General features: G+C 43.9%; 1 protein-coding gene across 1 annotated transcript in view; it reads right to left on the reverse strand.

The window, feature by feature from the left end:
* LOC126235536 (synaptotagmin-15-like) overlaps window positions 1-27,395 on the reverse strand; it is a gene marked incomplete at its 5' end in the record, with an annotated part of 252,552 nt that overhangs the window by 106,018 nt on the left and 119,139 nt on the right. The window contains one exon of the mRNA XM_049944255.1: window positions 6,813-6,976. Within this exon, the coding sequence (XP_049800212.1) occupies window positions 6,813-6,976 (164 nt within the window). The remainder of the gene's footprint in view (window positions 1-6,812; window positions 6,977-27,395) is intronic.

The following is a 27,395-nucleotide window of genomic DNA, read 5'->3' on the forward strand; positions in this document are numbered from 1 at the left end:
GTTTTGGAGCTTGGTGAAGTAGGAGTATCGGCAAGCATTGGTACCTTTTGTAACATCCTACTTATGTGATATGTATTGTACAGCATTGGCAGTCATCGACACGAAATATACACTGATGGAAAAATATCACAGTACCAAGAAGGAATTTTGCGACGTAAATGAAAGCTGGTAAGAGTGTTTCTACTTCTGAGAGATGATGTTTATTCAAATTTCGTGCAAGTTGCACAACAGTGGCGCTAGGTGCGCCACTATGAGGAAGCAAATCAGTTAGCTTTAAATACACGGTGTGACGGTCGTGAGCGTTAGTTACCTTTGAGATTGGAAGTGGTGACTTGACGTTAATGAAAAATGCATTTAAGGTAGCAAAGACCACATTATCATCACCTCACTGAGTTTGAACACAGTCGTGTAATAGGGCTACGAGAAACAGGATGTTCATTCCAGAAAGAAAGACTTGGCAGGAATGTAGCCCCTGCGCGTAAGTGCTGGCATCGGTGGTGACGAGAACGTCCGGTTGCCGGAAGACCAGACTCCAGATGACCACGTGGCACTTCCGAGAGGGAAGACCATCGTGTTCGGCGTGTGACCCTCGCGCATCGTATTGCATCTGCAGCAGCAATTTGAGGAACACGGTGACACAAATAATTGTTTGCAAATAGATTATTTCAAGGACAGCTCCGAGACAGACGCCAGTTGCTTGCATTCAACTGACGCCAAACCGCCGCCATCTGCGACTGCATTAATGTCAAACGAGAGCTCATTGGGAGGTAGTGTGAAGGTTTACTATGTTTTATGACGAAAGCTGGTTCTGCCTCAGTGCCAGTTATAGCCGTGTTTTGGTTAGGAGGCCAGATGAGGGCTTGCAATCAATCAGTCTGCGTGCTGGACATACTGGAGCTACGCCTGGAGTTGTTGTGGTCTTCGGTGGGATTTCCTAAGACAGCAGGAACATTTTCGGGGTTATCCCACGCACCCTGGCTGCAACTTCGTACAGCAGTCTGGTCACTCGACCTGTTGGGCTGCCATTAACTAACAGCGTTCCAGGGGGTGTGTTCCAACAGCATAACACTCGCCAACATACCTTTGTTGCAACCCAATATGCTCTACAAAGTGTCGACATGTTGCTTTGGGCCGGACCATCACCAGATCCGTCTCCAGTCGAGCACATGTGGGACTTCATCGGACGACAACTGCAGCGTCATCCACAAACAACGTTAACCGTCCCTGTATTGACCGACCAAGTGGAACAGACCTGGAGCTCCATCACAGAAACTGACATGCAACACATGTACAACACAATGCATGCACGTTTGCATACTTGCGTTCAATATGCTGGAAGTTACGCCGGTAATTCATGTACCAGCATTTCACATTTGCAGTGGCTTATTTTGCGCTTACATTTACTTGCAATCTTGCAATGTTAATCATTGCAACAAGTCTCCAAGATAGACGTATTCATGTCATGTCATTATTCTACATTATTTATTTTTCGGTGTTGCGATTTCTTTTTCGTAGGTGTAGATCAAATGTTTTTGCAAGAATAAGATATAACAACATTAGAAGTTGATTGAAATATATTTTGCCAACAATTAATAAAGAAATAACTACTATTATTCACTTTCTTCGAAACTTGTTTACCCCCACACCTTGAGTGGGATGTCATGTGCGAAATGAGTCTTGGGTGATTATGTCTGGGCCAAGGTATGCTTGGATAACAGAGTTTGAAAACCACTGTCGTAGAACGTTGTTCAGCGTTTAGACAACCATGTGCTGCCATATTCTTATAGGTCCTCATCTTTTTTTTTTAGTTTCCAGGGGTAAAAACGTAATGGACGTCGGTGTGGGAGAGTTCAAGGCTGTACGGGAGGTGGTGAGTTAGATACAGCCAGAGTCCAAGAGCTGTTCGCAATTTGAGGTCAATCATTGACATGAATAAAAAAAAACCTTTGTGAGCTTTCCGCAGCGCTTATTCTGTATCCCGCGACACAGTTTCATAAGCATCTCACAGTAAATTGGCCTATTTGCACTGATTGTTTCACCTCGTGGCAGAATATACACCAGTCGAGTTGACATTAATCTTTAATGGTGGCGCAGTATGCCTTCATTTCACAGATTGGAGTTTATATCACTGGATTTCTACGAGCGACTCTAGTCTCATTGTCAGTTACTATCTCGCTTAGGTAATCCTTGCCATGTTCGTTATAAAGTGCACAGACCAGATGTTACTCTGTAATAGTTTTTCTTGCCCAGCGAGAATCTAATTTTCGAAAATTCGAGTTTTCAAAAATGATTTCATGAAGAAGCCAATCTGAAATTCGCACAGATTTCTTAGAAAGATCGGATACTGTAACCTTACAGTTTTCCTCTACGCGTTCTTCAGATACGTGAACCCGTTCATCTTTCACTAAAACCCGACGCTTTTTGTCTTCGTTCACTTCAAAACCTCATTCGTTCAACTGTAGATTCCATATCCTTAGCATTCAGTCACTGTTCACATGCTGTACTCCACATGAAACTAGCAAATCTGTTGATGATTGTCGACTGGTTTAGTGCCCTTCGCATTCAAAAAACGAATTATAGATTCAATCTCACAACTTCACCATAGTAAACAAGCAGTGTATAACATAAACAAAACACAGAGAACTCAAAGCAACTACCTCACATGCACCGATTTGCCATTGTAGAGCTTAATCGAATGGGATACAAACGGAACATACTATCTGGATATACCTCGTACGATAACACTTATTCATCCTCGCCATAATGGCAATGGTCGATTGTTCTTCAATTTATACAAATCACTGTCAATTGGCAATACAGTAACTTATGCGACTGATTCACTCAACTATTCAAACGAAATGACACCAAAAACCTGAAAGTAAAGGCAGCTGCAAAGTAAATAATTCTATTCAAAGATTTTCTGAAATGAATTTACGTAATAATATCGCTAAAACACTGTAAATTTCAGACTATAAGATCAACACAACGAAGATATGAACATTTGCATTTATGGATGCGTTGCAGTAAAGTTCACACCCATTAAATTCCTTGGGATAACACTGGAATAAATGTAAACCAGCATACACAAGGTAGTCACAGATAGCCTGGAAAGCTTATAACGGTGTTGCAGGGTAGACTGTGTTCAGAAATAACTGTAAAGGAAAAATTTGATACGTTGCACCGTTTCCGAGTTACTTAGCATTGAAATTAGTCAGTCTGAAGATTGCGTACACATATTCAAGTGCCCCCCCCCCCCAAGAGACGGTCTGATTGACTAATTTAGATGCTAATTAACTTGGAAATGGCACCAGATGTCGACCTTTTTCTTTACAGATATTTATCAACACAACCTCCCCTACAACACCCTAACAAGCGTTTCAGCTTGTTTTTCACCGACCTGTATAATCTCACACCTACATGTGCTGCTCAAATGCAGCTACCTAAAACACACTACTATTGTTAAAATGACATACTGTGCACTAACTAAGTCTACGTTATGGCATAGTTTTGTGGGGAAGAACCTCCAACACAAATGTCAAAAGAATATTCGATAAGTAGAAAAGAGCAATAAGAATCATAGAAGTACAACAACTGGATAAATATAGTCAGGCATTTAAAGCATTAAAGATACTAACATTTTCAATCACATTTGAATATAAACACCCGTGCTGGACGAAATTCAGAAACGCTCTTGATACTAAAGACATTGAGATGCGACGCAACCATGATATAAGGAAACAGAACTTCTTCTACGAGTCCAGACACAATACCATGAAAATCAAATCAGATTCATCCTGTATAGGACAAAAACAACTGCAAAGGTCCTTTTCAACTCTGGAGAGATAAAGAATAAAATTATTTATTTAAAATCTGTAGTGGACTGTTAAGGCAGCCAGTCCACAGTGAAGTAGCCGAAAGGGCACGCGTCAACTCACGCCGTCTGGCGGTAAGTCTAGAACAGGATTCGTAATGAATGTGATAAAGAAAAGAACGTAGCTACTAGAACACTTAACTTTTATATCGTCCTTTGGTATACAGCATTCTTGATGATACAAGTGAGACTCTTTAGATTCATGAAGTAACTAATGGCGCCTTGCTAGGTCGTAGCCATGGACTTAGCTGAAAGCTATTCTAACTGTCTCTCGGCAAATGAGAGAAAGGCTTCGTCAGTATAGTCGCTAGCAACGTCGTCGTACAACTGGGGTGAGTGCCAGTACGTCTCTCTAGACCTGCCATGTGGTGGCGCTCGGTCTGCGATCACACAGTGGCGACACGCGGGTCCGACATGTACCAATGGACCGCGGCCGATTTAAGCTACCACCTAGCAAGTGTGGTGTCTGGCGGTGACACCACAAAATCTCTCAAAACATTTGATACAAAACTATTTCTACAGTATAAATTATTTTATTAGGACTCCAGTGTAAGACAAAATGCAGTATAAGAATATATGCTTTAGCTACCTGTTTGTGTAACTCTGGTCAGGGGTAAGAAACCTTAGCATTAAGCCCCAGATTAAGAATAGATGACTACTGTGAAAGTCGACTACAAGAAACTTTAACTAGACATCTATCAGAAGTAATACAAACGTTTGAATGACGAGCTGAATGAGTTTCCATACATGCATCTTCTACATCTACATCTACATCTATACTCCGCGAGCCACCTTACGGTGTGTGGCGGAGGGTACTTATTGTACCACTATCTGATCCCCCCTTCCCTGTTCCATTCACGAATTGTGCGTGGGAAGAACGACTGCTTGTAAGTCTCCGTATTTGCTCTAATTTCTCGGATCTTTTCGTTGTGATCATTACGCGAGATATATGTGGGCGGTAGTAATATGTTGCCCATCTCTTCCCGGAATGTGCTCTCTCGTAATTTCGATAATAAACCTCTCCGTATTGCGTAACGCCTTTCTTGAAGTGTCCGCCACTGGAGCTTGTTCAGCATCTCCGTAACGCTCTCGCGCTGACTAAATGTCCCCATGACGAATCGCGCTGCTTTTCGCTGGATCATGTCTATCTCTTCTATTAATCCAACCTGGTAAGGGTCCCATACTGATGAGCAATACTCAAGAATTGGACGAACAAGCGTTTTGTAAGCTACTTCCTTCGTCGATGAGTCACACTTTCTTAGAATTCTTCCTATGAATCTCAGCCTGGCGCCTGCTTTTCCCACTATTTGTTTTATGTGATCATTCCACTTCAGATCGCTCCGGATAGTAACTCCTAAGTATTTTACGGTCGTTACCGCTTCCAATGATTTACCACCTATGGCATAATCGTACTGGAATGGATTTCTGCCCCTATGTATGCGCATTATATTACATTTATCTACGTTTAGGGAAAGCTGCCAGCTGTCGCACCATTCATTAATCCTCAGCAGGTCTTCCTGGAGTACGTACGAGTCTTCTGATGTTGCTACTTTCTTGTAGACAACCGTGTCATCTGCAAATAGCCTCACGGAGCTACCGATGTTATCAACTAAGTCATTTATGTATATTGTAAACAATAAAGGTCCTATCACGCTTCCTTGCGGTACTCCCGAAATTACCTCTACATCTGCAGATTTTGAACCGTTAAGAATGACATGTTGTGTTCTTTCTTCTAGGAAATCCTGAATCCAATCACAAAGGTACTAGGACTACAACCGTTATGATAATGTGGTATAATGACAATACGTCCAACTGTAAGAGGTAATTTTTATTTATTTGCATCATAGGTAGCGATTTGTAACCTATTGCACAGCAAATAATTTTCCTACTGTATATGGATAGCTATGTATACCTATACAAATTACGAGGCTATTCGGGAAGTGAGGTCCGATTGGGCATTAAGTAGAAACCAGGATGAAAATCCGATGACGTTTTGCACAGATGTGTTGGGCAGTTTCTCTAATATGCCTGACGATCGCATCACGTCTCTCCTTTGAGTTCTGAGTGCACAGTGAGTACGCATAGATGCCTAGAACAGTAGCGTCTCCCGCCAAGTACGAGGACCTGGTGAGAAATTTCGCCTGTTTTTTTGCACCCCACATAACATAACTGTCATGTGTTTCCTTCTTCATGAAAATTCTCGACCACACTCTGCAGGAGCAATGAAGATGCTCCTGCAGTGTTTTCGATGGGAAGTGATCGCCCACATCACAGCCCATAATTGGCTCCTCCTGAGTATCATGTCTGCTCGTATGAACCGCTCGCTATGAAGACAACATGTTGACACGGACAACGAGCTATAGACCAGGGTAGAAAATTGGCGGAAACCACAGGCGGCCGCCTTCCATGACGAGGATGTTGTAAATGTCTAAGTCGGAGACTTGATTTTTACAGTGGTTTTCATTTCACGGCCGACCGGAGCTTACATTACTGAACTGGCCACACACATATGTATAATCAAAATTAGTTCATTGTGGTATAGTTAATATTTTATTATTTAAATAAATAAGTACATCTATTATTATTACGTGTGTACTCTGTGTATTGGCCTGAAGATAGTGAACTGCATCACTGAAACCGGTGGCAAATAAACCAAAATAGCACATATTGCGCATAAATAGAATACACCGTTTTGTGTAGTTAGACGTATTACGTTTGCGCCCATACTTCATGCTCTGAAGCCCATACGGGTACATTATTTGCAGACTGATGTTTTCAGAGTACTTTCATCAAGAAAATTCAGAAATTACATCAAGTGGCCCCAACGTGCGTAAACATTGCAGCAAAATTGAAATTCCATGACTCTGAATGGTCGCCCACTTAAATGAAACGCAGTCCCTGAAGATGGGAGAATAACTGAGAAATGACCGAATAGACTCACTGAACGAGTTGGACCGCTGCGTGTGGGCACCGCTGGCGGGCACCAGTGGGTCGCTGGCGCCGTCCTCGAACCGGTCGTCCAAGTCTGCATCGCCATCGCCGCCCAGCTCGTCCAACGAGGCCGCGTGTCGCAGCGTGGGCAGCGTGAAGCTGATCTCCTTCGTCCTGTCGAAACAGAGCCATGAGGGCGTGCCACGTGCCGAACTCCACACATTTTACCTACATATTAGCAGACAAACCCGGCATGGGTCAGGTATTTATTTTGCCAATATTCTATCAGAAACGAAAACAACAAGAGAACTGTGTTTGCAGCGTAGGGGAATGTGTGGGAATTAGGCGCAACTAAGGCACTTCGACTATAACTTTTACTCTGTACTACCTAGAGGCTCCAATTTGTTTATAGCATCAGCCGCATCTGTTTACTACAATATATCTTAAAACCATAAAAATATAGCTACGCGTCTTACTAAACAATGAATAATTTTGACGTCATTGCACAACGTCGTTTTAGCCGACATACCGGATAAAATGACGCAATAAGAGAGGTAAACTGGCACAAGGAATGCTCAAATGTTCAAATCTGTGTGAATTTCTGAGGAACCAAACTGCTGAGGTCATCGGTCCCTAGACTTACACATTACTTAAACTAATTTACACTAAGAACAACACACATACCCAAGCCCGAGGGAGGGATCGAACCTCCAGTGGGAGGGGCCGCCCAGTCAGTGACTTGACGCCTCTAACCGCGCGACCACTCTGAGCGGCTCAAGGAATGCTCTTTCTTTCTTTGTCTGGGCCTTGTCCGACAGTTACGCAGGGTCGGCCATGGTTAATCGGATATGGGATGATAAGTTTAAGGGGTGGCCGGATGCCCTTCCTGCCGCCACCCCGTACCACCCCCAGAAAGGAATTACTGTACCCCAGCTGTCTGTGTCTAATGTAAGCCATGGAATAGTGCGAATGTGTTGCAAATGTCTGCGAGTCTTGTAACTGAGGCGGAACGTGGGGACCAGCCCGGTATTTAGCTAGGGGATGTGAAAAACCGCCTAAAAACCACATCCAGCCTGGCCAGCACACTGGCCCTTCATCGTTAATCCACCGGGCGGATATGATCCGGGGCCGGCGCGCCTACCCGAGTCCAGGAAGCAGTGCGTTAGCGCTCTCGGCTACTCTGGCGGGTTCAAGGAATGCTGTCAGGTAACTAATTCCAAGCATCTTATAATACAAATTGTATATATTGAATATTACATGTATTAAACAAAACACTGAACAACATAGTTTACGAAAAGAAAGTAGCGAATGTATCAGCTTAACGAATTACGGATACAAAACAATAATAGTTTTCTCATAAAATGGCGACAAGGACTCGAGTATAATCGAAATCATTAATTAGTGTCCTGCACATCTACTAACCAACTAACGCTTCTTCAGACGGGAGTCACAGTTATAGTTTTCAGACTATCTCACTCACTGTATTGAGAATGACGTGAGAAACACAAGAAATACACCGGTACCATTCCTCGACATCTTTGCCGAATTTACCGCATACTACGCACAGTCTTTGCCTCTCGTATGTTGTGCTGGATGGCGCTCTGTCTAACATAAGTCCCACTATAAACAGCGCTGATGCCATTTCTTAATTCGCCTGATATCCAAACGGCTCTTTCCGCTGTATGGGTGTATGTCCTTGGCATCGGAACAGAGGAACCTATTCTTATAAAAACGGTGCACTGTGGTATTTTGGATTTTATTAAATGTACATAATGTATCTCATGTACACTCATGCTCATAAATTAATAATAATGCTGATACATTGTGAAACAATGCTCTGGTGGGCGGTTTGCGGGTTTGACTCACCTCTGAGCATGAGCATGAGGTGCATTTGATCTCTGCGGTCGTCGCACGGTGGCGCTGGCAGCAGTCCACATACGCAGAGGTGTGTTGGTGCATGTCAGAGTACGGTGCAGCGAGTAAGTGTGCAGACGTTTTCAGGCGTGCTAATGGTGACTGTGTGTTGAAAATAACTCAAAGAACACATATTGATGCCGTTATGAGGGGTAGAATATTAGTACGACTGGAGGCTGGTCAAACACAGCATGTCGTAGCACGGGCCCTCCGTGTGCCACAAAGTGTGAACTCAAGATTATATCAACGATTCCAGCAGACGGCCGTGGAGTACTGCAGGCACTCTTGCTCGGGACCTTACCGCAGCCACTGGAACAGTGATCTCCAGACACACAGACGACTGAACAGACATTGTTTATTCGCCTGGAGACCTGCAAGGTGCACTGCAATGACCCCTGGTCACAGGAGAACCCGTAAAGCCTGGTGTCGAGAACACAGTACATGGTCATTGGAACAGTGGTCCCAGGATATGTTCACGGACGAGTCCAGGTATAGTCTGAACAGTGATTCTCGCCGGGTTTTCGTCTGGCGTGAACCAGGAACCAGATATCAACCCATTAATGTCCTTTAAGGGGACCTGTATGGAGGTCATGGTTTGATGGTGTGGGGTGGGACTATGATTGGTGCACATACACCCCTGCATGTCTTTAACAGAGGAACTGTAACAGGTCAGGTGTATCGGTACGTCATTTTGCACCGCCTTTTCAGGGGTGCAGTGGTCCCCACCTTCCTCCTGATGGAGGAGTGGCCTGCCTGTTCTCCAGACCTAAACCCCATCGAGCACGTCCGGGATGCTCTCGGTTGACGTATCGCTGCACGTCTTGAAACCCCTAGGACACTTCAGGAGCTCTGACAGGCACTGGTGCAAGAATGGAAGGCTATACCCCAGCAGCTGCTCGATCATATGATCCAGAGTATGCCGACTCGTTGTGCTGCCTGTGTACGTGTGCATGATGATCATATCCCATATTGATGTCGAGGTACATGCACAGGAAACAGTGGCGTTTTGTAGCACATGTGTTTCGGGACGGTTTTCTCACGTTGTGTGGCACTACATTCTGCAAATTATCCTTAATTTATGAGCATGAGTGTAGCTACCTACTTTCATTAGTGAGGTAAAATAACGCACTCAGCCTCTTTGCGTCAAATTATCCCATCAGGCATGGCTCATATAAAATTATCGTTCCACACTCGCAATTTTCTTAGGAGACATAATACTTGTACGAGGCGAATACGGAAAGTAAGGTCCAATTTGGCGCGAAGTGGAAACCACAGTGAAAATCCGATAGCACTTTGCACGGATGTGTTGGGCAGTCTCTCTAGTGTGCCTCTCGATCACTTCACGTCGCTTTTTTCAGTGCAGATATCAAAGTGATCACGTAGAAATTCCTAAAACAACAGTGTCTCTCGCCAAGTATGTGGATCTGGAGAGAGACTTGACCTGAAGCTCTGGAGCCACATAACATACATGTCATGCGTTTCCTTCATCGTGACAATTGTCGGCTTCACTCTGCAGGGACAATGAAGATGCTCCTGCAGTGTTTTGGATGGGAACTGTCTGGTTGCCCACAATACAGGCCTTAATTGGCTCCCTTCGATGTTCATCTGTGCTCACATGAACCGTTGATTACGAAGACAACATTTTGTCACAAACAACGAAAGCCAGACCAGCGTAGAGAATCGGCGGAAGGCACAGGCGACTGCTTTCTGTGACGAGGGTACTGGAAAGTTTGTACAACGCTATGACAATTGTCTAAGTCGGAGCTGCGACTATTTAGAAAGGTAGCTGGAAGGTGTGGCTAACTGTTGCGAATAAAAAATTTTTCATTTTTACTGTGGTTTCCATTTCGCGACTGATCGGACCTTAGTTTCCGAACAGTCCTCGTATAATAGTGAGTTTAGTTAGATAGGAATAACAACAAAAACTGGCATTTTAACATAACAGGAAATGGCTTACCTGTTATAATATAGAGATTAAATATTAGAAGAAACAAAGACAAAACACACTCTTGTTTCTTGCGTCGACTATTTGCAAGTAACGGTTTCCGCGATCTGTATTTGTACAACCGAATACCAGATGGCAGCACAGACCAGATAAAACTAGCTCTTACAATTATAGACGTACTGACGTGCGCCATTTTACCGCCAGTCTCCCCTAATATCGAAAAAATGTCGTGTCCATGTATTCGTCAAAACACCTGAGAAATTACGAAACAGTTTCTGTACGCTGACCTCAGCTGCTCTGCATGACTACAATGCGGTTTTGTAAATGTCTCCATGACAACGCCTCTTCGCAGCTCTGCGCTATGGAGACAAAACTCGCGGTATAGGGATACCCACTTACACAGATGGCGCCAGTGTCGCGCAGACAAGATATAAAAGGGCAATACATTGATGGAGCTGTAACTTGTTCTCTGGCGATTCGTGTGAAAAGGTTTCCGACGTGATTATGTGCGCATGACGGGAATTAGTAGACTTCGAACGAGGAATGGTAGTTGGAGCTAGGTGGATGGGACATTCCATTTCGGAAATCGTTATGGAATTCAGTATTCCGGGATCCACAGTGTCAAGAGTGCGCCGAGAATTTCAGGCATTGCCTCTCACCACGGACATCGCAGCAGCCGATGGCCTCCACTTAACGACTGAGAGCAGCGGCGTTTGCGCAGAGTTGTCAGTGCTATCAGAGAAGTAACACTGTGTGAAATAACCGCACAAATAACTGTGGAACGTACGACAAACGTATCCGTTGGGACAGTGCGGCGAAATTTGGCTTTAATGCGCTATGGCAGCAGACATTCGACTCGAGTGCTTTTGCTAACATCAAGACATCATCTGCAACGCCACTCCTGAGCTCGTGACCATATCGGTTGGACCCTCGATGACTAGAAACTGTGGCCTGATCAGATCAGTCCGGACTTCACTTGTTAAGAGCTGATGGTAGATTTGGAGTGTGGTGCTGATCCCGAGAACAGTTGGATTCAAGGTGTCAAGAAGGCATTGTACAATCTCGTTGTGGCTCCATAATGACGTGGACTGTGTTCACATGGGATGGACTGGTTCCTCTGGTCCAACTGAAGCTGATCATTGACTGGAAATTGTTATATTCGGCTCCTTGAGAGACATTTTGCAACCATTCATGATTTCATGTTCCCATACAATTGCGGAATTTTTTATGAATGACAATGCGTCATGTCACCAGGCCACAATAGCTCGTGATTGGTTCGAAGAACATTCTGGACAGTTCGAGCGAATGGATTGGCCGCCCGGATCGCCCTACATGAAACCCATCGAACATTTATGCGACACAATCGAGACGTCTGTTGCTGCACAAAATCCTGCACCGGCTACTCTTTCACAATTATGGCCAGCTATAGAGGCAGCATGGCTCAATATTTCTGCAGGGGACCAATTTTTGAGTCCATCCCACGTTTGGTTGCTGCGGTGCTCCGGGAAAAATTACGTGCGACAGGATGTTTCTATGTATCCCAAGACGTCTGTTACCTCATTGTATAGGTGGCTGTTGTTTTCACGGACAGCCGTTTGCAAAAAAATGGTTCAAATGGCTCTGAGCACTATGGGACTTAACATCTGTGGTCATCAGTCCCCTAGAACTTAGAACTACTTAAACCTAACTAACCTAAGGACATCACACACATCCATGCCAGAGGCGGGATTCGAACCTGCGACCGTAGCAGTCGCGCGGTCAGCCGCTTGCACTCTGCAGTTGGAAGTCGTCAAAAGCGCTGCCAGGTTGCATGGATTTCCTTAAGTTATCTCGACTGTAGGGTTGTCATAGTAGTAAGGAATAAATGTGCTTAAACTTGAGTCATAATGTGAGATTTTTTCATGAGTGTCAGTGTTTTTGACATCGTATGTCTTCAATTATGTACAGTAAATCCATATATTTATGTAAGTACATTCAGCGGCATATACGGATACTGTCTGCGAAAAATGTTGCGAGTAGAGTTAGTGGCAAAGAAGTAATAACTTGGAGCATCATGCGTGATGCGGTAGATTTCACACGTCTAATGTTTATGATGCCATACCTCCTAAAATACTTGGTTCTGGTCTCCTCAGCGATTGTTGCCTGACAGTAAGGGATATGTGGACCAAGTCTGATTAAAATCGATCCAGTCATTTAGAAGGATATGTGGAACATACACACATTTTTTTCATTATTGTTATCCCATTCCCTCCACGTCCCATACGGACGAGGGGAATGGGTAGGCTGTCATCGGTACAGGCGATCCGCTCTTCGGCCTGCGGACAAATACAAAAGTAAAGCAAATGAAAAAAAAAAAAAAAAACGAGAAATAGATTGCGGAGATATATAGGCTGAACTGAAGGCTTTATAAAGGAGAAAAATAGGAAGTTTTGAGGTATAAGATGGATATCTTTTGGCCCTGGTAGTTAAAAACAATAATAATAAAAGGTAAAATGAAATACTGTCAGTACCAATTTAAAGCATTAAAACACATTGCCGAGACACGCATATGGCAAAGAAGCACTTTCCTGTCACTAGAAATTGGAAAGCTCTGCCATGGGATAGGAAATCAGTCGTTCATGGAGAAAGAGTTGGCCATGAAAATGGTAGTAATGTGGTGCTATAAGGATGGAGGACTGGTGCATTTGCAGCGATGTGGTAGGAGTCGCTGTTGGGACACTAGAGGAGGTGGTGTAGAGGGGGAATTGCTGAGACTAATGGGTGTTGGGAAAACAGGTGTGGGGAAAGAAGGGCAGAAGGGGAAGAGAGAGAGTAAGAAAACATGGGAAGAGAAGGGCGAGAGGACCTATAACTGGTAGGATGGGCAAATGTCAGACATACGCACATAGACATCCATTTTTATTATATGTATAGATTCCATGACATGCCGATCTAGCAATGGTTGATATGGTGCAACGATATTTTGACAGACATCAATTCAGCCATCTTGAGGTGAGTTTAATTATGGATCTGCTGGTACACATTATTGGCTTAATACAGGGTGTTTCAAAAATGACCGGTATATTTGAAACGGCAATAAAAACTAAACGAGCAGCGATAGAAATACACCGTTTGTTGCAATATGCTTGGGACAACAGTACATTTTCAGGAGGACAAAATTTCGAAATTACAGTAGTTACAATTTTCAACAACAGATGGCGCTGCGGTCTGGGAAACTCTATAGTACGATATTTTCCACATATCCACCATGCGTAGCAATAATATGGCGTAGTCTCTGAATGAAATTACCCGAAACCTTTGACAACGTGTCTGGCGGAATGGCTTCACATGCAGATGCGATGTACTGCTTCAGCTGTTCAATTGTTTCTGGATTCCGGCGGTACACCTGGTCTTTCAAGTGTCCCCACAGAAAGAAGTCACAGGGGTTCATGTCTGGCGAATAGGGAGGCCAATCACGCCGCCTCCTGTATGTTTCGGATAGCCCAAAGCAATCACACGATCATCGAAATATTCATTCAGGAAATTAAAGACGTCGGCCGTGCGATGTGGCCGGGCACCATCTTGCATAAACCACGAGGTGTTCGCAGTGTCGTCTAAGGCAGTTTGTACCGCGACAAATTCACGAAGAATGTCCAGATAGCGTGATGCAGTAATCGTTTCGGATCTGAAAAATGGGTCAATGATTCCTTTGGAAGAAATGGCGGCCCAGACCAGTACTTTTTGAGGATGCAGGGACGATGGGACTGCAACATGGGGCTTTTCGGTTCCCCATATGCGCCAGTTCTGTTTATTGACGAAGCCGTCCAGGTAAAAATAAGCTTCGTCAGTAAACCAAATGCTGCCCACATGCATATCGCCGTCATCAATCCTGTGCACTATATCGTTAGCGAATGTCTCTCGTGCAGCAATGGTAGCGGCGCTGAGGGGTTGCCACGTTTGAATTTTGTATGGATAGAGGTGTAAACTCTGGCGCATGAGACGATACGTGGACGTTGGCGTCATTTGGACCGCAGCTGCAACACGGCGAACGGAAACCCGAGGCCGCTGTTGGATCACCTGCTGCACTAGCTGCGCTTTGCCTCTGTGGTTGCCGTACGCGGTCGCCCTACCTTTCCAGCACGTTCATCTGTCACGTTCCCAGTCCGTTGAAATTTTTCAAACAGATCCTTTATTGTATCGCTTTTCGGTCCTTTGGTTACATTAAACCTCCGTTGAAAACTTCGTCTTGTTGCAACAACACTGTGTTCTAGGCGGTGGAATTCCAACACCAGAAAAATCCTCTGTTCTAAGGAATAAATCATGTTGTCTACAGCACACGTGTACGTTGTGAACAGCACACGCTTACAGCAGAAAGACGACGTACAGAATGGCGCACCCACAGACTGCGTTGTCTTCTATATCTTTCACATCACTTGCAGCGCCATCTGTTGTTGAAAATTGTAACTACTGTAATTTCGAAAGTTTGTCTGCCTGAAAATGTACTGTTGTTCCAAGCATATTGCAACAAACGGTGTATTTCTATCGCTGCTCGTTTAGTTTGTATTGCCGTTTCAAATATACCGGTCATTTTTGAAACACACTGTAGCTAAGACTGGCACGGAGACGCATGAGCGTCAGATGGTAATGTATGAGTGCACCTTGCCGAGTTTAGCGCCCTCTGTTGTCGAATACGACGCTATCTTTGGCGCGTAGGCGCATGCACAACGTTGATACAGAATGCAATTGCGGGATCACCGAGGTTAAACTTCAGTGGTCAAAACAATAAAGTTAACTATCAATAGACGTGTCATCATAAGTAAAATTTTAACTTTCTAAAGATACAAAAAGATCACCAACTCCCACGCCGTGTCAACTTAAAAGCCGCTTCGTGCTTGTGATTTGACCAACGTAGACTTTGCCGCATTCACATGGTATTCTATAGACTCCACTCTTCCGCAAACCCAGATCATTATTTATGAAGATGACAAAACATAGGAAGCATCCTAAATTAGGTGAAATGTTCTTCAATAAAATTCTTCAGGGTATCAGACCGCATCGTCGTAATTTAAAATGCGCCAACGTTTAGGCCAGCGTTGCAGCTAGCCTTCATCAGGGCCTTACGTTAACTGCTAAATGAACACACTTGGTTCCTTAAATAGCTGCACGAGAAAACCGTGTCGTTACTTGATTGGCTGTAAAAGGAGGAGGAGGAGGGGTGAAAGGTATGCTTCATTGGTGTTTCCTTTATTACCTGTCATTAGCTGAAATAACTGTTTTCTATTGGTCTTTATATTAATCCACCCCATTGGAGGAGACGGACGAATAGCGAACAGGTGATGGCTGTGACGTCACACTGTTTCCATGCTGTCCAGAAGCCGGCTGCGGCGTGCCATTGCTTTGTGTGCTCGCGACCACTACTGCGGCTCTCCGCGTGTCTGCATGGGCCGCCACGGCTCTGCCGCCGCTCCGTAGCCCTGCTATTGCAGGCAGCCAAGACCTCGGAAGCATGTACCCGTCCTCTCTATTCATGTTGGCGGGTCTTTTGGCTATTTCTATCGCCTCTCTAATCTTTCTTTTCAAAGTGAGAGGCTGTTTCGCCAGAAACAGCTATTTCAGCCAATGACAGATAATAAAGGAAACACCAATAAAGCATACCTTTCACCCCTCCTCCTCCTCCTTTTACAGCCAATCAAGTAACGACACGGTTTTCTCGTGCAGCTATTTAAGGAACCAAGTGTGTTCATTTAGCAGTTAACGTAAGGCCCTGATGAAGGCTAGCTGCAACGCTGGCCGAATCGTTGGCGCATTTTAAATTACGACGATGCGGTCTGATACACTGAAGAATTTTATTGAAGAAGACAACGGCCGCGGAAGCCTACGCTTACATAGGTGAAATGTTGTCCACATAGGGGAGGGGGGGGGGGCAAAGGGCGCTAAACTCGACAGAGGACGCTTATTCAGCGGTAACCTAAACTCACGCTCAGGTACGTATTTAGGCACGTGCAACTGCAAAGGGCGGCAATGTTTCTTTTTTTTTGGGGGGGGGGGAATGTTTTAGTATTTGTAAATACAGTTTTAATGTGCGTTTAATCAGCGTTCAGGCAGAGAATATAGAAAATAAACGGTAAGCTTTTTTGGCTTTTTACCCTAAATGAATTTCTTGTAAATAATGAATTGCAAATGAAAACGAACCGTGAAGTCCACGACTACAACAGGCTTTTGAGAAGCCAGGTCCATCCCCACTAGTGTCGTGTGTTTTAATTTTTATTTCTTCCGAGAAACGAAAATGGGATCGCTCATTTTTTGGAGATAACATGGGCGCTATTAGAAGGGAAGGAAACGCTTCGTCTCTGAATCTCGACAATAACGGTTATGAAATTTATTTGATCACCAACGATGATACAGCCTAAGAGGAAAGTTGGCGTCCTCCTCATGGGAAAGGAGAGCCCCGACTTTGACTGAAAATGTTTGACTATCGATCAGTAGGTCAACCGAATGTAATTTTAGAACATGTTCCAGTTGTGGCTGACTTTTTAGACAATGCTATTACTGTGGACGAAATGCGGGCATTTGAGTACGATCCGGAGACAAAGCGATATAGTGAAGACTGGCACACCAGGACATTCTTTGTATACGTTCTTTTAATATCAGTAAATTGATGAAAGAAGTACAGTAAGGAGAGGTAAGAGATACTAAGTGATAAAGTAGTTGGTAGCTATAATTAAAGTGCAGCTACTCACTGAGGTCCAGTGTGTGCTGTAAATGTCGTATAGCAGCGAAACTAGGTGGGTATGGTAATACTGGCAAAAAATGTTAGTTCTAATTTTGATCAGCAGGTGCAAATCTGGCACTGTACAGCATCTCGTTCACGTCACTAGTGCCGATATTGATCAATTTGTGTAAGCAGAGGTTAACAACAAAATCAACGTTATGCCTTTCTCACTTGTTTGAACTTTTCCACCCACGTCTCGTTCCAAATCTATTAGATATGGAAACATTTCTAAACATTTTTGTTACATTCACACCGGCAGATTTTCACCTGGTAGCCAAAAAAGAAACTAATTTTTCCCAGCTTAGATCGGCTCCGCATTGACTCATTACAATACATACCAAGTTTCACTGCCATATGATAATTACAGCCCACACTGTATGTCTGAATAGCTGCTGTTTAATTATAACCACCAAGTATGTAAGCTGAGGAGAGCAGAACTCTGCAGTGGGACGGATCTCAAAGAGTTTGTTGGACCTTTAAATGTAGAGAAATAAGAGAAAAGAAAAGGTCAGCACACTGTTATCTCGTTTTCTGTCAGCTGTTCCACCTTTAAGCCGCTGCTTCCATTGACGCAGCCGCTAATTGGCTTCACGAGGCAGTGCACCTCGTCACGGTCTTCCTATCAGGGGAAAATCTCTCGTACTGCCAGCAATCGCATCCCAATCGATACATGCAGTCTGACAGCTCAGCTATGAGGGCGGACTGAGGTCAATGATATATTAACTTCAGAGTTACATGGTAACTGAAAATTGTTCTCATTAAGATGGTTAAATAATTATATTATAGTCATGCAGTAAAATTCTAATTGTTAATGCAGATCGTTTTAACAGCGCAGTAAAACTTATAAACTTTCAGCAGTGAATAAGCAGTTCTGCACTACCCTGGTTGACCTCAAGGGCTAGAATGGCGATGACCAGGGAAGAGGTCCCTTTCTCCAAATGCTTTATAGAGGCACAGTAGAGTTACTCCTTGCGTCATCGAGTATGACTTCTGGTCCTTACCCTGTTCACTTACACCGCGTAGGTCGCAGCCAGAGAGCTATTTGTACATGTGAGGAACATATATCCCAAGAACACATACTTTCTCACTGTCACCAATACAGATCTGCACACCAGACACTAAAGCAGTATGTCTGTGACATATACGGGCAATAAGAGACAAAGACGAATGAGAGATAATAAATAAAATCGCTGATGATGTCTCAAGCACATGACGAATACGGTCAGACACGGACATATAACAGAACATTGTAACACACACAAAGCACACAAGACAGCAATTCCAATTCGTACACCAAAACAGACAGCAGAACCGAAACACACTCAATTAAACACCGAACACTTACACCAAAATGTACTGCAGATAACCTTACACAAATCTAGAATAGTTCAAATGGTTCAAATGGCTCTGAGCACTATGGGACTCAACATCTTAGGTCATAAGTCCCCTAGAACTTAGAACTACTTAAACCTAACTAACCTAAGGACATCACACACACCCATGCCCGAGGCAGGATTCGAACGTGCGACCGTAGCAGTCGCGCGGTTCCGGAGTGCGCGCCTAGAACCGCAAGACCACCGCGGCCGGCTAGAATAGTTAAACTGTATTACAAGAAAAAGACATATGTAAACAGGCAGAACGCGACGCTGCGGTCGCCATCGCCTATGTTAGACAACAATGCCTGGCGCAGTTGTTAGACCGGTTCTGTTGCTACAATGGCAGGTTATCAAGATTTAATTGACTTTGAACGTGGTGTTACAGTCGGCGCAAGAGCGATGGGACATAGCATCTCCGAGATAGTGATAAAGTGAAGTTTTTCCCTTACGACCATTTCACGAGTCTACCGTGAATATCAAGAATACTGTAAAACTCCAAATCTCCGACATCGCCGGGGCAGGAAAAATATCCTGCAAGAACGGGACCAAAGACGACGAAGAGAATCGTTCAGCGTGACAGAAGTGCAATCCTTCCGCAAATTACTGCAGATTTCAACGCTGGGCCACCAACAAGTGTCAACGTACGAACCGTTCAACGAAACATCATCGATATGGGCTTTCGGAACCGAAAGCCCATTCGTGTACCCATGATGACCGGACGACACAAAGCTTCCCGCTTCACCTGGGCCCGTTGACACCGACATAGGACTGTTGATGACTGGAAACATATTGCCTAGTCGGACAAGTCTCGACTCAAATTGTATCGAGCCGATAGACTTGTATAGGTATGTGGGGAAGCTCATGAATGCATGGACGCTGCCTGACAGCAGGATACTCTTCAAGCTGGAGCAAGGTCTGTAATGGTGTGGGGCATGTGCATTTGGAGTAATATGGGACCCCTGATACGCCTAGGAACGACTCTGGCAGGTGACACGTACGTTAGCATTCTATCTGATCGCCTGCATCCATTCATGCCTATTGTGCTTTCCGACGGACTTGGGAAATTCCAGGAGGCCAATGGGACGTCCCACACGTCCACAATTGCTACAGAGTGGCGCCAGGAACACTCTTCTGAATCTAAACACTTCCACTGCCCACCAAACTCCCTAGGTATGAACGTTATTATATCTGGGATGCCTTTCAAAGTGCTGTTCATAGGAGATCTACACCCCCCCGCCCCCCTCGTACTCTTACGGATTTGTGGACAGCAGTGCAGGATTCATGGTGTCAGTTCCCTCCAGCACTAATTCAGATATTAGTTTAATAGCCCCAAGAAGTAACATACTTTACACTCACACACCACTGCGCTTTCCAGAATGTACGTAATACTTATAATATTTTTCTAAACAGTCTTTAGAAATATTAATCCGTAAATTAAACTGTTGAGGACTGGGACTGCAAAGTTCTAAGTAGTTCCGAAGCTTTCAGACCAGGCTAGCTAAGATATTATAACATTTCTCTGTCTCTTTCTATCCAAATCTTTCCCCCCATCTATCATCACAGCTTCTTAAAATCTGAATATTTTTGTGCTTTTCTTTCAATTTCTATTGTACTTTTAATTTATTATTTCTTCCATCGTAATTGCTGAAATAATAATTGCTGACGTAATATGGGACATGTTTTGTAATCGCTATGAAAAGCTGTAAAATTAACGAAGTGTTGTAAAATGCAATAGATAAAATTCAAATTCAGATCAATGACTTCAGGTGACAGCAGGAAGTGACTGAGGGAACTCTGCTGGATAGAACTGGAGGACGTCACAGGCATTCTGGATAGGTTGGTTGATTTGAAGAAGAGAACCAAACAGCGCGGTCATCGGTACCATTGGATTAGGGAAGGATGGGGAAGGAAGTCGACCGCGCCATTTCAAACCGATTTAGGGAAATCACGGAGAAAGGATGGCCGGACGAGAGATATTCTGCTTCCTCATGTGTTATCCCTCAAAGGGCAGTACGGTGGTGCCATTTTTCAATAGAATATTGCTGGTCCACATACGGGCCATGATGTGCCGAAGCGTAGTGCCTCTACATCGTGGCAGTTGAGATGGGAGATCCGTGAACAGGTGTGCACTATGAGCCACGCGCATGACAGGTGCCAACAAATTGCTCGAGATTATGTAGTTTCATGCGATCTGGTAGAGGGCACTAGCTGACGGACACTGAGCTGAAGTCAAGATACGGTAATTTTCTTTTGAACTTCTGTTTGTTTAAGTTTCTAATTGCTCGTTAATTACCACCGTATTGTGCTTAGTTATGAGAGCGAATGAAGGTGTGGATGTGAAATCATGGTTTCTGTAAAGTTTTTATACTATACACTGAAGTAATTGGTCGCGTGAGGAGTGCTCGAGAATGGCGTGTGTGTTACTCATTCGTACTGGGGAATTTGTTATAAAATATTTCGTCAGTTTATGGTACTACAAGTAAAATGAGATTATTATTTCACTAAAGTAGTTTTATTAAGAGAAAATTAATTTTATATTCGTGAGTTAAAAATTTATTGATTGCGGTTTACTGTTCCAGCTGCTGGTAAACCTTCTGGGATGTGAGGTCTGCAAGACTCAGCGGAGGAGCGCCTCTGAGGATGTCCAGCGCAGTCCTGGACAAAAGTCAGCAACAGAAGACTTCCTTGGACCACGATCACACATCCCGAAAGATTTACCAGCAACTATATCATGCGATGGTGAAAGCCTTCATTCTATGAGCAGTTTACTGTTCTGATCCAGTAACAAATTTCAATTGGTGCTGTTTATATACTCGGAATTGAGCGGCTTTGATGCTGCTTTTCGACTGGCAGTGATGTTTCTCTGCCAATCAGAAATCAGCATATTCGCGCGTATTTTGGGAACCACAAACTTCTTTTGTCTAGAGAGATGAGAGAGTCGGCGCTTGGATCCCATAGTGATCAGACCTGCCTAAAATTTGCTCCTGTGAAAATTAATAATAGTGTAATATTTCGGCACCAAAATGTTTTAGAAATGCCGTAAAGTGTGGAAGGGAGTTCGATTTAAAGCACAGAGTGAAATTCGAAATATTTTGCGACATTTAAATAACTACGCTGAAAAGCCAAAGAAGCCAGTATACCTGCCTAATGTCGTATAGGGCCCCCGCGAGCGCGCAAAAGTGCCGCAATACGACATGGCATGGACTCGACTAATGTCTGAAGTAATGATGGAGGGAACTGACATCACGAATCATGTAAGGCTGTTCATAAATCCCTAAGAGTACGAGGGGGTGGAGATCTCTTCTGAACAGCACGTTGCAAGGCATCCCAGATACGCTCAATAATGTTCACGTCTGGGAAGTTTATTGGCCAGCGGAAGTGTTTGAAGTCAGAATAGATTTCTGCAGCCACTCTGTAGCAATTTTGGCCGTGTTGGGTGTCACATTGTCGTACTGGAATTGCCCAAGTCCGTCGCAATGCACAATGGACATGAATGGATGCAGGTGATCGGACAGGAAGCTTACATACATGTCACCTGTCAAAGTCTTATCTAGACGCATCACGGATCTCATATCACTCCAACTGCAAACGCCCCACACCATTACAGAGCCTCCACCAGCTTGACCAGTCCCTTGCTAACAAATGGCTCTGAGCACTATGCGACTTAACTGTCGAAGTCATCTGTCGCCTAGAACTTAGAACGAGTTAAACCTAACTAACCTAAGGACATCACACACATCCATGCCCGAGGCAGGATTCGAACCTGCGACCGTAGCGGTCGCTCGGCTCCAGACTGTAGCGCCTAGAACCGCACGGCCACTCCGGCCGGCATGGCCTTGCTTACATGCAGGGTCCATGCATTCATGAGTTTGTCTCCATACTCGTACACCTCCATCCGCTCGATACAATTTGAAACGAGACACGTCCGACCAGGCAACGTGTTTCTAGTCATCAACAGTCCAGTGTCGGTGTTGACGGGCAAACGCGAGGCGTAAAGCTTTGTGTCGTACAGTCATGTAGGGTACACGAGTGGACCTTCGGCTCCGAAAGCCTATATCGATGATGTTTATTTGAATGTTTCGCACGCTGACACTTGTTGAAGGCCCAGCATTGACATCTGCAGCAATTTGCGGAAGGGTTGCACTTCCGTCACGTTGGGCGAGTCTCTTCAGTCGTTTTGGTCCCGTTGTTGTAGGATCTTTTTCCGGCAGCAGCGATGTCGGAGTGTTGATATTTTGCCGAAGTCCTGATTTTCAAGGTACGCTCGTGAGACCGTCGTGCGGGAAAATCCTCACTTCATCGCTACCTCGGAGATGCTGTGTCACATCGCTCGTGCGCCGTATATAACACCATATTTAAACTGCCGATAATTCTTCTGGGTTGTATGGCCGTGGTCCATGGAACTCTTCTATCCCTGACGTTTCTTCCAAAGCTACGTTGGACGTCTTCGGAGGTGATCCTGGTTGTGCTGAGTCTTGCTGACCATACTACCAAGTTCATGGTAATTTGACTCGATATTTGTATCACTGAAATAGGAAAATAGACTCTCAAGCAGTGAAGTTTCATTTCTTTTCCTCTTCCTCATAAGGGAGTTTACATATCAACTTTATTACAGTTTTATTTCTTAAAATTAGGAATGGAATCACCTTGTTTCATGTATCAACCATTGTCTTCCCACATGTCACAGCCTCATCCATTCCATTTTCATTACAGTCAGACTAATGTCTTAAGTTCTTATCTTTTTCCAGACATATTTATTAGTTTCATATTTTATTTCTTTCTTTCGCGGGCCTTTGTTCCGCTCCAACTCGGGGTCGGCTTTGTTATCACGGATTTGGCAGTGTTAATTGCAGAGGGTGGCTGGATGCCCTTCCTGCCGCCACCCCGAACCCCCCAGGACGGAAGTAGTGTTCCCCAGCTGTCTGCGTCTAGTGTAAGTCATGAAATAGTGCGAACATTTTCAAAATGTCTGTGAGTCGTGTAACTGAGGCGGAAATTGGAGTCCAGCCCGGTATTCACCTAGCAGGATGTGGAAAACCGCCTAAAAACCACAGCCAGCCTGGCTGGCCTACGGGCCCTCGTCTTTAATCCGCCGGGCGAATTCGATCCGGGGCTAGCGCGCCTACCCGAGTCCAGGAAGCAGCGCATTAGCGCTCTCGGCTACCCTGGCGGGTATTTATTAGTTTCATATGACTCTCATTAATTCTCAACTTGCACCTTTGCCGCTCTCGCTTACAGTCCCTCAGTTTTTGAAAGATCTCCGCGTTGAATCTCTCGTTCCGCAACACTCATTCGTTGTATAAGCATGTGCACTGATTTTAATTTTCATTCTCATGCTAACTGGGAGGGCGAGATTGTTTTTTTTTTTTAAAGAAAAAGCACTGCAGGATGTTTGTATTCTTTTATTTCATTTTTGTCTATACATTCTTCTCTACAAGTGCCCTAAATAAAAAAAACTCATTAACTGCTCCACTTCAATTTGTTTCAGTGTAAATCATGCAGTTCTTACTGTAATTGATTTCCGTGCGCCTGTCCCATTTGCCCTGTTAAATTCGCACGAAGTAATGGCCGCTATCGACAGGGGATCTCAAGTTGATTCCGTATTTCTAGATTTCCGGAAAGCTTTTGACACCGTTCCTCACAAGCGACTTCTAATCAAGCTGCGGGCCTATGGGGTATCGTCTCAGTTGTGCGAATGGATTCGTGATTTCCTGTCAGGAAGGTCGCAGTTCGTAGTAATAGACGGCAAATCATCGAGTAAAACTGAAGTGATATCGGGTGTTCCCCAGGGAAGCGTCCTGGGACCTGTGCTCTTCCTGATCTATGTAAATGACCTGGGTGACAATCTGGGCAGTTCTCTTAGGTTGTTCGCGGATGATGCTGTAATTTATCGTCTAGTAAGGTCATCCGAAGACCAGTATCAGTTGCAAAGCGATTTAGAAAAGATTGCTGTATGGTGTGGCCGGTGGCAGTTGACGCTAAATAACGAAAAGTGTGAGGTGATCCACATGAGTTCCTAAAGAAATCCGTTGGAATTCGATTACTCGATAAATAGTACAATTCTCAAAGCTGTCAATTCATCTAAGTACCTGGGTGTTAAAATTACGAACAACTTCAGTTGGAAAGACCACGTAGATAATATTGTGGGGAAGGCTAGCCAAAGGTTGCGTTTCATTGGCAGGACACTTAGAACATGCAACAAGTCCACTAAAGAGACAGCTTACACCACACTCGTTCGACCTCTGTTAGAATATTGCTGCGCGGTGTGGGATCCTTACCAGGTGGGATTGACGGAGGACATCGAAAGGGTGCAAAAAAGTGCAGCTCGTTTTGTATTATCACGTAATAGGGGAGAGAGTGTGGCAGATATGATACGCGAGGTGGGATGGAAGTCATTAACCCTGCTGTTCTGTTCGGGTCTATATGACCCGAAACGAATATGAACGTTATTTTACATTATGTAAATACCAATATATATTTATGAAACTTTGTGACTTTGTCTGAAAATGGATGAGCAGCATGTGTTTTAAAAGGTTTTAAAAAAGTTTAAGAAGTTTGGGCTTCAACTGTAATAGTTGCATATGTAATGTTCGGGTCATAATGACCCGACACAAATATGTTTAGTGTAACTCGTATTTATTTCTAAAATCTGGAAATGGCGAAAATTATTTTTGTTGTGTTGTGTGGGAATAGTGACTGCATCATTCCAACTTACTCTCAACAATCACCTAAAGCTCCATGCGTTCACAACAATGGGCTTGTTTGTTGCTTTCCCCAGGAAATAATAATTGGCAGTTCTCAATAATTGGAATGCTTTGTTTCTGCCCAGTTTGACTTGTGACACCATGGCGATGAGACCATTGAATGATCGTGAGTTGGAAGAAATAGTAAATGCCTCACCAGATGAAGGATCACTTTCTGAGTTTGAAGATCACATCAGCAATGCATCTGAAAGCGAGTGTTCCGATGACAGTTACGACAGTCCACAGCCCATACAAAATAGTGTAGAGACTTTTCTTTCTAAAAATGGGAATATAGAATGGCAGTTGCATCCACCAGCACAACATGGTCGCCTACCAGCTTCGAACATCATCAAGAGTACCCCAGGAGTTACCAGGTATGCAGTCAGCAGAATATCTGATGTAAAATGTTCATTTGAAGCAGTATTTCACACAGCGCTTCAAAATGAAATAATAGAGATGACAAATATTGAAGGGCAGCGAGTTTATGGTGAACAGTGGACAGATATTGATGGTTCTGTTTTCCATGCATACTTAGGACTCTTACTCCTAGCGGGTGTATATCGATCTCATGGGGAGTCTACAAAAAGTTTGTGGGATAAAGATACTGGGCGAAACATATTTCGAGCAACCATGTCTCATGAAACATTCTGTAAGATATCACGTGTCCTGCGATTTGACAAGAAATCTACTAGAGAGGAAAGACGACGTACTGACAAACTTGCCGCAATTCGTAGTATTTGGGAGAAGTGGGTAGAGGTCCTTCCTAAACTGTATAATCCAGGAGAAAATGTTACTGTTGACGAGCAGTTAGTAGCATTTAGAGGTCGCTGTCCATTCAAGCAGTATATCCCAAGTAAACCGGCAAAATATGGGATCAAAATATGGACCATGTGTGACAGCAAAACTTCATACGTACTGAAAGCCCAAATTTATACAGGAAAGGTGAGTGGAGCGGCACCAGAAAGAAATCAGGGAATGAGGGTGGTATCTGATCTCACTTCTGAGTTACGTGGTCAGAATATCACGTGTGACAACTTTTTTACGTCGTACAATTTGGGGCAGCTGCTTCTGAAAAGGAAATTGACTATGTTGGGAACTATACGGAAAAATAAGCCGGAGCTTCCACACAAAATGACCAACAAGGAGGTACACAGCTCTTCATTTTACTTCACAAATGACACTACTGTGGTTAATTATATTCCTAAGAGACACAAGAATGTTGTACTTATGAGCACTCTCCACCATGATGCGGAAATCAGTGACAGGGCTGATAAGAAGCCAAAAATGATTTTGGACTATAATTCAACCAAAGGTGCTGTAGACACGCTTGATCAGTTATTAGGTACATATACATGCAAACGAAAAAGTAATAGGTGGCCAATGATAGTTTTCTACAATATTCTTGATGTTTCTGCTTATAATGCATACGTTTTGTGGATTTCGGTTGACCCTAATTGGAATGCAAGCAAATTGACTAGAAGGAGAATATTCTTGGAGGAACTTGGAAAGTCACTGATAAAAGAACATATTGCATCAAGAACGCATTTCCCAAGAACAGAAGATTCTTTGAGAATGGTCACAAGCATCCAAAACCCGAATGATGTGGGTGGTGTGTCAGAATCGGTAACAACAAGAAAATCTACAAAACGTGCACGCTGTAAGTTCTGTCCATCAAGTAATGACAATAAAACAAACATGGTGTGTGGAAAATGTAGTAAACATATTTGCAAGAAACATGTAACCTACTTGTGTCCACAGTGCAAGCAGTAAGAAAAGAACTGTAGTATTTTATAAGATGATTGTATTGAAAATTCTGTTGTTTCAAATTTATGTGAATACTTGTGCCTAAACTACAATCAGTAAG

This window comes from Schistocerca nitens, chromosome 2 (assembly GCF_023898315.1).
Source record: "Schistocerca nitens isolate TAMUIC-IGC-003100 chromosome 2, iqSchNite1.1, whole genome shotgun sequence".
Taxonomy (NCBI): Eukaryota; Metazoa; Arthropoda; class Insecta; order Orthoptera; family Acrididae; genus Schistocerca; species Schistocerca nitens.